This window comes from Lasioglossum baleicum, chromosome 17 (genome assembly GCF_051020765.1).
Source record: "Lasioglossum baleicum chromosome 17, iyLasBale1, whole genome shotgun sequence".
In the NCBI taxonomy this organism is placed as follows: domain Eukaryota; kingdom Metazoa; phylum Arthropoda; class Insecta; order Hymenoptera; family Halictidae; genus Lasioglossum; species Lasioglossum baleicum.
In genome coordinates this window covers 10,374,290-10,388,813 of record NC_134945.1, presented here as the reverse complement: position 1 = coordinate 10,388,813, position 14,524 = coordinate 10,374,290, and the positions used below count along the sequence as shown (strand labels likewise).

Here is a 14,524-nt window from a genome sequence, read left to right as displayed (position 1 = left end):
GTTTGTTGACGCATTATGTGAAAACAGACGAAGATGAACATTATCAACGTTTGAAGAACCATCTGGTACTAAAGTTATTAATACTCGTATACAGAAATTCGAATTGTAAACTTTCCGCCATTGTGTTGGGTTGGCAAGAAAGTAATTTCGGTATTTTAAGGTGAAATAAAACCGAATTTATTTATTCAAGCGATAATCTTTAATTATTATATAATAAGAAAATGTTTTCTTATTTGTTCTTTTTGGCAAAAGATCATCGAACAAAAGGGGAAATCTCTTATTCATTAAAGTTCTATTTCATCTTAATATATTGTAGTTTCGACCACTAAACTTGGGTCCTCTCTTCTTTTTAACAAAAAAAAATGATCCCTATTGATTCTTTTACAGTACGTTGGTTGAGTAACATCCCTTGTCACTTTAGTTTCGTGGCAAATGGAATAGGCCCGAGATTGAGGTTGTTGTCTCACAACAGCCATGCCCCGGAAGCGTAGTGACTCTCTTGAGCCCGTTTCCAGAGCGAAATCGAGCGTAGGCAGCAGCGGCGGCGGCCCTTGCCTCAAATTATTTTCCTTTTCACGAGTTTCACGGCACCCTCGTGTTCCCGTACTCGCACGTTGCACGGGAATTGCATACGGTAGGAGAGGGATATGCAACGCGGGCATACGAATAAGCCTATTTGCTTCACAAATTCGTGGTGCCACTCGAGACGCAACGCGAGAGACCGTCGCTGAACGAGGCTTTTTTTCGTTTCATCGGCCATTTAATTAAGCAGGAATTGTTAATTTGCCCCCGGGAGCGGATCGTTCCACGCGAAAATCCGCACTTCAGCCGACGCTCCGTGTACCCGCCTCGAGTATTGCACTTATGTTTTATCAGGATTCTCGGATAATGTTCAGAATAATCGCGTGCGCATATGTAGATAACTAACGATAAGTTGCCGTGTCAAGTGTCTCCGCCCTTCAATTCTGATGCTTCGTTTGTATCTCTACGCTACCCTACCTCCTTGAATCACCTTTTAACCGTTTCGCATCCATTAAATAATTCTGCACTTGTCAATTGGCGGGCTGAGAATCGTTGTGGTGCAAGTCTACATTCTGAAGATTTCATCATTTATTTGCGGACAGCGTTATACGCGTAGAACTTCATTTTTTACTGAAAGCAGCATATTCTCCTTTGCCACTACTATTTGAGATCATAGCAGTGTAAGTCTGCCTCACGCTCTTTTGTTTCCAACCTCTCTTCTATAAAAAGGATATGCTGTGTCTATTGAAGTACAATCCACCTTTTAACTCAATTAAAACCGCCTAAGATATACGAGATCATGGTCCTCGTCCTGATGACGAAACAGAAAGATGTAATGAATAATTCTGCTTTCATTAAATACAATATACTTTTTTGAACAAGAAATTAATAAAGAAATTTCATTTCTCAAGAGTGTTAGTGTAGGTACTCAGTACACTTATATACTAATCAAAATGTTTAGAAACATCGGTATGAGTCAATCTTAACCCTCATCCGTCCCTCATCGTGTCAATTTCACACAGTTTTCTCAAAATAAGTTGTACCGTTCTATTACTTGTAGGTAAATGTGCCCGAAACTTCGTGACTTTTATTATTTCAATGCGAAACACAACCGAAAAACCTAAGATGTAAATGTTATCAGTTTGGTTCTTGCGGTTTTTATTATAAAATCAAAATAACAAAAACTGTAAGAACTTTCTTTCCGACCAAATAACTCATAAATTTGATTAAAAAACCATCCAAAAATAACTGTTTACCGACGGACAGATTCAGTTCGTGAAATGAGAGACGGATTAATAAATAATATTTATAATAAATAGTTAATAAATAAGCGAATCTTAAGTACTTAATGTAATAAATAGACTGCGGATCTTCTATAAAATATAAAATTCGATAGAATTCAGTACTATTTTTATTTGTTTTGGATCTACAAAGACTGTTCTCATTAAAACTAGTATATCATTCCACTTTCTTAAAATTTGTCTACAGAAATTGGAAAATGCATAAACATCCGCAGTCTCGTAATAAAGGATAAACAAATCATGTTGATTCAGCTAAATGTGTTCTTCCTTGTTACAGGTGATACACTGCTCAGGCTATCTAAAATGTAAGATAGAAGGACCGGACACGGAGAAACGGATCCAGAACATTGTGTTAGTGGCGGTGGGACAATCCTTACCAACACATTCGGTAACGGAAGTCAAATTGTACCATAACATGTTCATGTTTCGAGCATCGTTGGACTTGAAGCTAATATTCGTTGACGACAAGTAAGAAATTCACTGAATATACTTGAAATGAGAAACAAATTACAAAAGGTATCCTGGTTTAGGAAACCAATCTCTCAGTCGATTTCAAATATTGCAAGATTGCCGCTTTGTATCTTGTCTTAATCATTTTGCTGTTTCGAACCATTAACACAAACCTGTTTGGACGTCGAGATACGTAGCTTCGTTGTTTTGGAGATACTTGGTGAGAGAAATCCAATCAAATTTTTCCTTAATTCTATGAAATTATTTGACATGGTCATGTAGATACATCAAGGAAAACAGAGTTTATAAATAAGAAATATCGGCGTGTGTTAACGAAACAGAATTCGCAAGATTAGCTAGCAAAAAAAGTAATTTTGCTCGCTTTTTTTTGCATTTATGCACAGTAGAAACGGTTTCCTTTCTTTCATTGATATAGCAGTATTTTATACAGTCGTGTAAATTCACCAAGGAAAACAAGAATTACTACAAATACGAAGTACTTCTCTTCTGTAGTCTGTGCGCTTTTCTAGCAGTAATTCTGAAAATACTTATTCAAGTAATAATGAAGCGACAACTGTTATGAATGTGCAATCTAAAGAAAAAATTATCCGACGAAACCAGTGTGAGTTTCATTCGAAAATTCCTCTAGTCTTTTCTTGCATCGTAAATAATTCGCTTTTCAGTTAGCCCAACATTGAATCTGGCACTGTAATTAAGTATGTAACTGTTTCATTATTTGAACACCCATGTTTCTCTATTTAGTTTGGACAATTAAGGTTCTACAGTATAGATTATGCGTAGACTGCGAATTTCATGCATTTATGACGAAAACGAGTGGGTGCAATATAAAGCAGGAGTAATGTATAAATCCCAGCTAATTGAAATGATTAAAGGGACAATGAAATTTCTTCTTGGCTCCTGTTTATTTTGCATAAAAATCCGCAGCCTACTTACTATGCGTACACATAATTTGAAGGTCTAAAGCCTCTTACAAGTCAAAAGACGGCGTCGATAAAGTGACTATCAGTGGATTCGTAACGATGAAAGCATAATCGGTGAAACGATTGTTGGCGATTCAAAGATAATTCATCTAAATTGCGGATTAACGAGATCGAAGGCCTATCTAAGCATTATTAGAAAAGTATTTGCACAGTTCTACAATTACTTCATACATACGTATAAATAAATACGAAACAAGTGTAAAATGGATGCCGGAAGAAATCTGTACGAATTCATTGGACGTGTACTCTTACGAGTAATTGTCTATCTCGCGCAGACTTTGATGAATCACATTTATTCGCCGTTGATTTGGATAAAAGAAGAAGAGAAAAGAGGGAGAGAGAGAGAGAAAGAGAGGGAGAAAGTCGACATCGATGGAAACGGTAAAACGGGCTAGATTATTTCTGTCGGTGTAATTACGGCGCGGTGTTGAATTGCGTCGTCGATATTTCGACGCCGGAGGGAGAAGGGTCCCGGGTCGCCGACCATTAAAATCAGTTTCGTGTTACCGCGGACTCGTGGACGTTCTTTCCTCCTCCTCCACTCCTATTTTTTTCCTTTCTTTCTTTTTTTTTCCCATCCGCGTCAAATAAATATCCACCATGGACAGGGTTATATCATGTATACGCTCGTCGTGCGTGTACACGCTTGGGAAATGAACACATGGCGTATAAATACGAGGGCCGCGCGACGGAACGCGGGATGAAATTTTATACGCGCCCGGGAAATCGATTTCATCGATGACGGTTATGTAAACTCCGAATTGCACGGAGCTCCTGTAAATACGAGTAAAACTGAGCAAGAGACTATTCCGTTCTGCCTCGCTGGAAAATATTGTAGCTGACCGTATTTTTTTTTTTCTCCGCGAATTGTTACAGACTGGCGCGGCTTACCGGATACAACCCGGCGGATCTGATCGAGAAGAACCTGTACCAGTATGTGCACGCGTGCGACGCATGGGGAATGAAGTACAATCATGAAGTATGTAAGTACTGGTTCACGAGTGATTTCCAACAAACTCACTGATCATTCCAATTGACTTTTTCTTGTGTAACACCTACGAAGAATAAATGTCAAGAAATACGGAGACATTGATACGGAAACTACGAAATAAGTAGCAAACGAACAATTTTAAATTTTGACTTTAAGACAGTAAAAAATTTAAACAATTAATTAAAAACTTATTACACAACCAATATATTATATATTTATTAGGATAATTATCAGTAGATAGGAATAGGTTTTTAATGAATTCTAGTGCAAATTTCATCCCGATATCTCTTATCGTTTAGCGTTCGCTTCAAATAATTTTAATTTCAAATATGTCCTTAAAGGAAACGCTTCGGGCTATATCCTCATTTTTTCAGATTTTTAAAAAGTTCCTTGCTATGAAAACATTGCATTTGTTTAAAACAATTGCAAAATAAATGGTGAAAAAAATATTTTTTTCTAATGACAGCATTTCTAGTAGATACTCGAATATGTTTTCACTATATAAGCTCCCAACAACATATTTTCATCGGTTTGTTCGTTCTAGTCTTATGATTTAATGAAAACAGGATAACATTTTTTTCACGTATCTGTAAAATCAACGATGTTTAAGATATCGAAAAATCCTTTGAGATTCGTTCATAGGTCATTAAAGACTACGGCATAATCAAATTTCAACAAAATCCAAAACGGGACTCCAAAAAGTGTCCGATTTCGCGTGAGATGACGCTCCTGCAATGATAATTGCGTTCTTACAGGAAGTCATTCAATCATTTGCATTTGTAGAAAAAAATTAACTGTTAAAAATTAACATAGAAAAATCTACGAATATTGTTATGTTGTTTTCACATTCGTGAAATGAAATTGTATTTAACTACTGCTTCCCACAGTCGATGCAGAATGTTTTTATTTTGCATAAATTCTTACATATCTCACACCATATTCTTCATTCCCTATCTCTTAATATTAATAATACAATAAATATCTGCACTAATACCTCAATAATACCACCTTCTATAAAACAAAAATCGTGTGAAGACTTTTGCAATGGTCCAACAATTAATTTGCAACGACGCACTATGGGCCAAACCGACGAAATCTGTGTCGAAATCAAAGAACATTCGATAGAAATGAGATAGAACGATGAAATTTTTTTTAAATTAAAGCTGAAACTTTGCAGAATATGGGAAAAATTGGGAGATTATGGTACGAACGTTTTATAGCCTTGAGAAAATTCGTTAACTTTCACAATTTCAAGAAAATTGTGGTTTTTTCAATACCACGCGCGGAAAAAATTTTTTTTTAACGTGCGACACATCATTTCCCGTAGATTTTCTCACGCTTATTTCAAATCTGGTTTCAAAATTTGTCTACGACCTCAGGATTTGGCAAGAAATCGATTTTTGTGAACACAACTTATGAGATCATGTTTTCGTTGAAGTGAATTGGTAACCCACTAGTTTGAAGGAATATTGTATTCTCATGTATAAAACACATTAAAAATAATCATAATGAAGTATTTGAACGTTTACTTGAAAATCAGCATGAAAAATCTACGGGAAATGATGTGTCGCATGTTAAAAAAAAATTTTTTTCGCGCGTGGTATTGAAAAAACCACCATTTTCTTGAAATTGTGCAAGTTTAACGAATTTTCTCAAGGTTAAAAAGCGTTCGTACCACAATCTCCATAATTATTTCATATTCTGCAAAGTTTCAGCTTTCATTTAAAAGAAATTTCGTCGCTCTATCTCATTTCTATCGAAAATTCTTTGACTTTGACACAGACATCGTCGGTTTGGCCCATAGTGCGACGTCGAGGCGAACGACTAGAGACTACGTTTTATTGAGTAACCGAGGACAGATCTATGAATTTACATCGTAGAACGAGAACAAGGGTGTTCAACATTTACAAGGGCTGCTATTATCGGGTGTCCATGTAGTAAAGCGCAAATTAGAGATAAACCGAAAATCGAATCAAGACTTTCGCGATGATCCAATATATCCACAGAATAGTCTGAGAAACGAGGGGGCACCCTTAACGATCAAAGTCGTTTGATACATTGATGTCAGAACATGCTCCATATTTTGAAGAGTCTAAGCGTCGCGTCGTGAAATTTCGTGTTCGAAAAAATCTGAAGAAGAAAGCGGTAGTGAGGTGTCGGCCGGAAATAGGCCCTATTTTCCCCGTGGCGTGGCGTCCGAGAGAGCGGTCTCGGAGGCGTCGACGTGGTATCCGAGTGCTCGAAGAAGAGGCTCTCGCAAGGCTAGAAGCAGCTGACGCTGCTTAACTCCGGCGACGCCCTCGCTGGCGAAATATCCTTTGATCTTTCCTTTCTGCCATCCACGGTAGCCGAGTTTTGAGGAGAACCAGCACCGCCAAGTATAACAGCATTTCCCTTTTTCTCCTCTTTTTCCTCCGTTGTCACCGTTGTCGAGCACAGCGTTCATTGCGCGCGCGTTTGTGCCCGTGCTCGTGCTCTAGCTCGTTCCCGTGCTCGTGCTAGCGCGCGCCAACACGTTAACCTCTAAGTATGTGCATACGTAGTACATACAGGGTGTACATTATTGATTGAACAATGCTGCTACGGCCGCTACGGGCAGAGAGTAAAAGAGAGACTGCACCCATGTATACGTGTGCACGTGTACGAGCGTCGGTATGGAGGGGGTGGTTAGAACGAAAGAGGGATGAAAGGGGTGGTAGAAGAGGGCAAGAGAGGAGAGGAGGCTGTTACTGCTATCACTGTTTGAACAGACTCGCAGTTTCACGAGCACAACTCGAAGGGAGCCCTGACATAATGCCACTAATGTCTGCGCCTGCGGATTGTACGATCGACGTTACGCCCAAAAATTTTCTTTCACCCTATCGTAGCTCTCGCTCTGCCTTGTAATCTATCCTGAAATCTAAATCCAGGTCTAAATTGCTGCTCTCCATTCTAAATATCTGCTTAACTCTCGCGAGATGGCAGGGTTACTTGTTCCATGGTATTGTCAATTCTCGGGCATCAAAGTGTCAACTAATTACCAGCAACCTCTAATACAACATAAATTAATCGTTTCATATATATCGCCCTTAGATCTGTTGCGTATACTTTATTCGCATATCAAAGTACATCAATTTTTCGGTCAGGGCTTATTAACCCTTTCGGTCACGAATTTATTTATTCCTGGATAAACAGAGAGAAAATCATGGCTTTTCTAAGCAGTTCTTCGAAAATATAAATGTTTAGTATATTACTAAATTTATTTAGTATGTCCTTATATGAGGACGCCATGACCGAAAGCTTCGAGGAAAAGAGCCTCGTAGCGATATTACTAGACAGCGGATCTTTAAGCATTTATAACAAAAATGAGTAGGCGTAATTAAAAACAGCGAAAACATTAGAAGAATTTATACATTCTGTTATATTATTAGATGATTGCATAAGTTCGTACCCGATTTGAAAATAAGATTAAATGGTTAAATTTTAAAGAATACAGGTCTATTAATCTCAATTATATATATTAACCATTCTTCTCTACAATTAGAAAAAAATGGTGACTGTATAATTCTTTCTTATTTTAACTCCACCGTCCAGTACAGTTTGCGACATTTATGAAGATTGGGCACGAACTTATGCAATCATCTAATATTTTCAACCTTTTATCCATATTGACAAATAAAATACATTTCTATTTCACTCCAGTTTGTTAGAATTCAGGTAAAACATTTTTATTTTGCAAGAAGATCCACTGTCTAGATATTACACTAACGGTAATTCCTCGAAGATCAGAACGAGGTGGTATCGCGTAAAATGTTTCTACGAGGAAGATTCAGTTCCCTGTCTAATATTATTGTAGTCACAAAGGATCGCGGTTTTAAATTTTCGGTAGATACGGTTACATATCCTTGAACATCGTTAACGCGATTGAGTTCGTTTATTACTGTGATATTTATTAGACGCGTCGCGAGAAATGTTGCCAGTTGACTCCTAGGTATACTCCTTTGATCCTTATATTTAATCAAAATTTGTTCATCGGTATATTATTGGTTTCAGTTTGTTGCTATTCATGTAGACGAGTTTTATTTTTATTGAGGTAGAAATTCAATATTTTAATCATTCACGTTCCGCATTTTTAAGATTGTTATCTCTGGAGTGATAATTGCAGCGCACAGAAACCAAGTAGCTATTTATATCTCTTTTTAATAGCTTTAATAAATTGATATTCTCAAATTTTTTACTCTTTTTACTATTCCGAATTGCAGCCAGCCATTTTTGCCACAAATACATAAAATCGACAGTCTAGTCATCTCTATTTCTTATTTTTTTTACCATCAATGAATAGTACGCTAATTAATCACCCCCATGTCGACAACAAATCATATAATGCTATCAGCAAAATGTTATACATATTCATCCACATAATGTATACATGTAAAAATAATTTAGAACACCTAAAATAAAATTGAAGATAGGACCTCAGCTTTGTATCTCAAAGTGATCTATACATTAACTGCGGATTTTATTAATTATTAATTTGTAATATTATCCGATATCTTGAGTAGATCGAATAATCGCGGTTGTAGTGCAACTTACTCAGCGCGATCAACCGTTCCCAATAGTACTGACGCGTCGATGTACGTTTTGAATGTTCACAGTGTTGAATAAGGGCCAAGTAACAACAAAATACTACAGGTTCCTGACGAAATCGGGAGGATGGGTGTGGATGCAGTCGTGTTTCACCGTGGTCCACAATACCAGAAGCTCGAGGCCTCACTGCATCGTGTCGGTGAACAATGTGTTAACGGAGCGGGAGTGCAAAGATCTGGCGTTGAGTTTAGAGCAGATATGCTCTTGCTCTAGCCCCGGGAATCCGCCTAGCGCAGCCCTAGAAACACCGACGCCCTGCGGAGGCGCGAATAATCTCGACAAGCAAAACCTCAGCCCGCCCGCGTTTCCGAACAGGACGAAGGAGTCACCTGATAATCATTACACGGACGTGACTACTTATTCTAATCCGGAATACATCGGATCGACCAATCATAGTCATTATTTGTCGTCGCCTTACACGGCGCACAGCGTGAACGGCAACACTCACCAAGATGGCTCCTACTATAATTGTGACTTGTTCTACCAATACGGAGGTAAGAAAACTTCCAAATCTCTTCTTTCTGTCATTTAGTTTCGAAACACCTTGCGATAGGCCATATCAATTCCCAAAACGCGCGTTCCGTACACTTCACAGTGGGCAACAATGCCAATCTAGCGGAACAAAAATATTTTAGCATCATTTTAAGACTTAAAGACATAGTAAAGTAGATCATTCGATTCGTTTTAATGTTAGCTACAATAATACGTAATAAAAAGTACATAGTGGAGTTTAAACAAATTAAGGTGACCATAATGTCTTATTAAAACAAAAATGTTTTGTAATTATTTTCTAACGAGGTTTATAGACGACTGAATATCGTTCAAAACATTTTTTTGCCAGATCATCGGAAATGCCCGATTGGAGATAATCGCTAGACTGTAGATGTTTGTGCAATATTCAATTTTTATAGATCCATTTTAAGAGAGTGGCATGAAATGAAATCGTATTTTTAATGGGAACAGCCTTTGTAGAACCAAAATAAATAAAAATCTTACTAAATTCTATCGCTAATTTTATATTTGATTATTAGCTATTTATTATATATGTATATGTATAATACTCAAATTAGGGTGAAATTGTCTGATGAACACAGAGGGCGATTTTCACGATCTAGCGAAACAAAAATATTTTAGCATTATTTTAAGACGTAAAGACATAGTAAAGTAGGTCATTGAATTCGTTTAGCTACAACAATACGTAATAAAAAATATATGGTAGCATTAAAAAAATTTAGGTGATCATAATTTTTTATTAAACCGCTGTACGGCGGCCAGCTGCGACAGCCGTGAGGAAACAATGGATCTCATAAATTTGTTAAACACGCTCTTTAGCATTTTTTATAGCTTATGATTTCAGCTTTCAATTGAGATAAAAATTAGCAGTGTATAAAGTGGTCTAGTTGACGTTCAGAATAGAGATAAGATTAAAGATTAATGAAAGGTTAATGAAACATAATGTAGACAAAAGAAAGCAAATGTATCTTCAATACTAGAAGATAACAATACATATTTTTTAAATAGATAGAGATTAACGATCATATAGATATAGATTAAATAAATTGGATAAGGATTACTAGACTGCGGATCTTTATGCAATTATGGCTCCTGAAAATTTTCAAAAAATGGTAGGATATAAAATATGACAGAATTTAGGACGATTTTAATTGATCTCTGTCCTGAAAAGGCTACTACCACGGAAAATAAGATTTTATTTGAAAGAACCGAGTTTCTTCAGACTCGTCTACAAAAATTGCAAATTGCATAAACATCCGCAGCCTAAGGATTACATTGTAGCAAACGCGTTAAAGTAAACTTTCTTTCAACTCGAAAACACTAAAACATGACTATTTCTGCTAGACATGCATCAAGATCCCCTTGCAACGGTGCAACAGCAACAAGAAACGCAGCATCCGCATCTACTGCACCACGCGAATTCCTTAACGAATTTGCAACAGCACAGTCCCCAAAATGCTCAACAGGATCGTCAACACGCCCCTCACCTATTGCATCACGCGACATCCTTGACCAGCCTGCAACAGCAGCAGCAACACAGCCCTCAAAGTAATCAGCAGAAGAGACCTTACTCGACCTCTTCGAGTTCTTGCGGCAGCACCGACGCCATAGACAATCATTTGCCGAGTCCTTTGAGTCTTCAATCTCTGCCAGCCCGCTACCATCCTTATCGTCGTCATCATATGCATCATATGGCTGACGCAGCGTCCTCCAACCTGAACGAAGGTGTGATCATGTATCCTAATTGTGGTTTTAACAACGACGACAATTATAACGCTGCGCCCGCTGGCAATCTTCAGCATCACGAGGCTCCGTACCTGCCGCAATCCGATCACCATAGCACGAACAATAATCCCGTGAAGCATTCCCATCATCACCTGGAACCGTCGCCGGCGGGGTACACCAGTGTGATCGTTGACTCGCAACAAATTCGAGACGGGGCCGGACACAACAATAATCGTCGGAACAATTTGGATAGTCGATTGAGCGTGAACGATTGCGCCGACCTTGGGGTAGAGTCGCAGCAATACGGTACTGTGATCGATGCTCAAGATGGTGGACAGGTTCACCAGGTGAGTGCTGGTTTGAGGACGTACACACCAGTGCCCCCCGTTGCTTATGTGACTCCATACAATCATTTGTGTAGGGGGATGAGAGTGGAATGAGGAAAAGTGCGTCGACCGTGTTCAGGCTCAGATCTGACTTCTAAATACTGATTTCTGCGCGTGTTGGCAATTAAGATCGACATTCAACCATCGAGGTTACCTGCGATAATAGTCGCCACGGAGATTCGCGTAGGCAAGTGGTCGGCTAACTCATTAGTAGACTGCGGATTTTTATGTGAAATAAAAAATGTTTGCATTGATTGCAAGACACAGAAACGAAATAAAAATTTCTTTCTTCTTTTAATTATCGGGTTAAGCCTAAACCAATAAACAAATTGTGCTCACCTATTTTCGTCACAATGCATAAAATCTGCAGTCTACTCATTAGTCAAAAGAGCCAAATATCAGCAGTACAACGATTTAGATTTCTTTTGAGAGCCAAATTTACAAGAACCACGTTTTTTTAGATGTCAGAACAAGGTATCGTATTCATTGATTAAAATAGAGTTGAAATTGCTCTTCATTTGAATTTAGATGCGACACACTGACTGATCGGAAATTGTATCAAAATAAATTTAATAAAGTAAAATTTTGAATACGTCATTCGTGGAAGAACCGCAGTTTGCCGACCACTGGCGTAGGCGAACAATCAACGTGTTAGGTATGTCAAGAAATAATCCACTGCCCCTTATCGCATTTAAAATTCGAAATCGGAAATTTCTGATATAACAACAAGGCAATGGATTGTTTGTTAGTACAACCGATACTTAATAAAACGTATCGCCCAAGGTTTTCTATTTCTAAAGAAATGAAATGTGTGACTGATCATCTTTATTGTCTGATCTGTTGCGTATACATTTATTCACATATCAAGGTACATCAATTTTTCGTTCGAGGCTTATTGAAGCTTCGAGGAAACGAACCTCGTAGCGATATTACACTAATTCCTCGAAGATCAGAACGAGGTGGTGTCGCGTAGAATGTTTCTACGAGGAAGATTCAGTTCCCTGCCTAATATTATAGTCGCAAGGGATCGCGATTTCAATTTTCGGTAGATACGATTACATATCCTTGAACATCGTTAACGCGATTGAGTTTGTTGTTTCTATCCTCGTCCGATGATTTCATTACTGATGATTAGACTGCGGATGTTAACGCAATTTTTCAATGTTTGTAGGCAAATCTGAAGAAAGTGGAATCATGTAAAATCTTATTTTCAATGACAGTAGTCTTTGCAATTCTGAAATAAATAAAAATCGTACGAAATTCTGTGGAATGTTACATTCTATCGTTTTTCGAACATTTTCAGAAGCCGTAAATGCATTTAACAGCCGCAGTCTGCTGATGATATTTACTAGACGCGTCGTGAGAATTGTTGCTAGTTGACTCCTAGGTATACTCCTTTGATCCGTATATTTAATCGAAATTTTTTCATTGATATATTATTGCGTTTGTTCATTTAATAGAGCGTATGTACTTGGCTAAGCGATTCGAGTGAATGAACGAACGATTCACTGTGTAGAGAACACGAAGATTCGAGACAGAGTCACCAGATGAGGGGAATTGACTCGAATCGAGGGGAAAAAGTTGCCCTCTCCAGTACCGGATTAGTCACGTGACAATGTGACACGTGCGCGACAGAGACGGAACTCGTCACGTGACCGGGCCGTGGGTAGAGTGGGAATACAAATCTTAAGAGGGTAGACTCGTTTCTAGGATTGCTCATTTCTCGATAATGCAAGTATGGAATTTTCCATTAGTCGCGAGCGCTAGATAAAAGATTAATCTAGGCAGTAACCGCCCTCAAATGTCCTACTTTTACGTTAACGAGGCGTAATTTGCATTATTCGGCAGCATGTAGCTGTCGCAGCTTTATAGAAAAATGTAAATTACATCTCGTAAACGTAAAATTAGGACTTTTGAGGGCGATAGAGGCCTTGATCTTTTATCTGGCGCTTTTGACTACTGAAAAACCCCATCTTTGCATTATCGAGAAATGAAAGGCGCATTCCGCACCCTTGCAATCCTGGAAACGAGAGTCTACCCCCTTAATCGGGCGACTCTGATTCGAGGCTAGGGTTCGGGTTCAACGAAACGAATTTCCGCTGGAATTCACGCTGGACGTGATCGGCTGAGATTCTCGACTCGTGGCGGACACGCAGACGCACACGTTCATAAATATTCGCGAGTGATTTAAGATGCAAAAATGTTCTGCAGGTACGAGCGAACGGATGTTCGTCAGTGAATCTAGTTTACAGGCGTTGTTTCTGTAAATAAAGAGAAGGAAAAGAAGAATTGGAAAGTAATGTCGGATTGTTTTCAAGATGGCAGCGTAGCGCGATGTATGTACATAATCGTTGGCCTGTAAATTACGTAGTGGCGTAACACCTAAGGACGTATGTACATATTTGATATTTCTAACATAGGATCCGAAGACTGACCGGTGCTTGTACCAACCGACCAAAGAAACACGCCCTTCTTATTCGAACAGAAACAAACGAACGAAAAAGGAAAAAAATGTTACGAAAAATGTAATACGCTGTTATATTTTTATTCGCGTTTGTTTGACGCACGCGAGGACCGAAGAGAAGTACTTACAGTTCTGTATACAGGGTGTCTCAAAATTAGGTCCGGAGCCGAAAATGGGAGGTTCCTGAGATCATTTCAAGCGACATTTTCCTTTGAAAAAATGTCGTCCGCGGCTTCGTTAACGAGTTATTAACGAAAAACACGGACCAATCAGAGCGCGAGCTAGACGCGTGCAGCCCGGCGCGCCGGCAGCCGAGTGTCGGTGGCACGCCGCGATGTCGTAACGAACAAAAGTTTCTCGATTATGTGAATCCTCACCAATTTCGATAAGCTTTGGATATGTTGTCAATACCATGATTCTGAACAACATTTCCCTTTACAGTTTCTGTCGATCGGCTTTAGTTTACAATATTATTGTAAAAATTTGTAATTGTAAATCGATCGATGTACTATTTCCTATCCGATTTCGATAATTTTTGGATATGT

At 38.5% G+C, this 14,524-nt stretch overlaps 1 protein-coding gene across 3 annotated transcripts in view; it reads left to right on the top strand.

Annotated features, from left to right (window-relative positions):
- Nucleotides 1-14,119, top strand: part of Sim (bHLH transcription factor single-minded) — a 76,007-nt gene extending 61,888 nt beyond the window's left edge. For all 3 annotated transcript variants that reach the window (XM_076441761.1, XM_076441760.1, XM_076441758.1), the window contains exons 6-9: nucleotides 2,101-2,291; nucleotides 4,151-4,257; nucleotides 8,900-9,385; nucleotides 10,749-14,119. In XM_076441761.1, coding sequence (XP_076297876.1) covers nucleotides 2,101-2,291; nucleotides 4,151-4,257; nucleotides 8,900-9,385; nucleotides 10,749-11,569 — 1,605 coding nt within the window. In that variant the 3' untranslated portion in view covers nucleotides 11,570-14,119. The remainder of the gene's footprint in view (nucleotides 1-2,100; nucleotides 2,292-4,150; nucleotides 4,258-8,899; nucleotides 9,386-10,748) is intronic.
- Nucleotides 14,120-14,524: the final 405 nt, after the last annotated feature.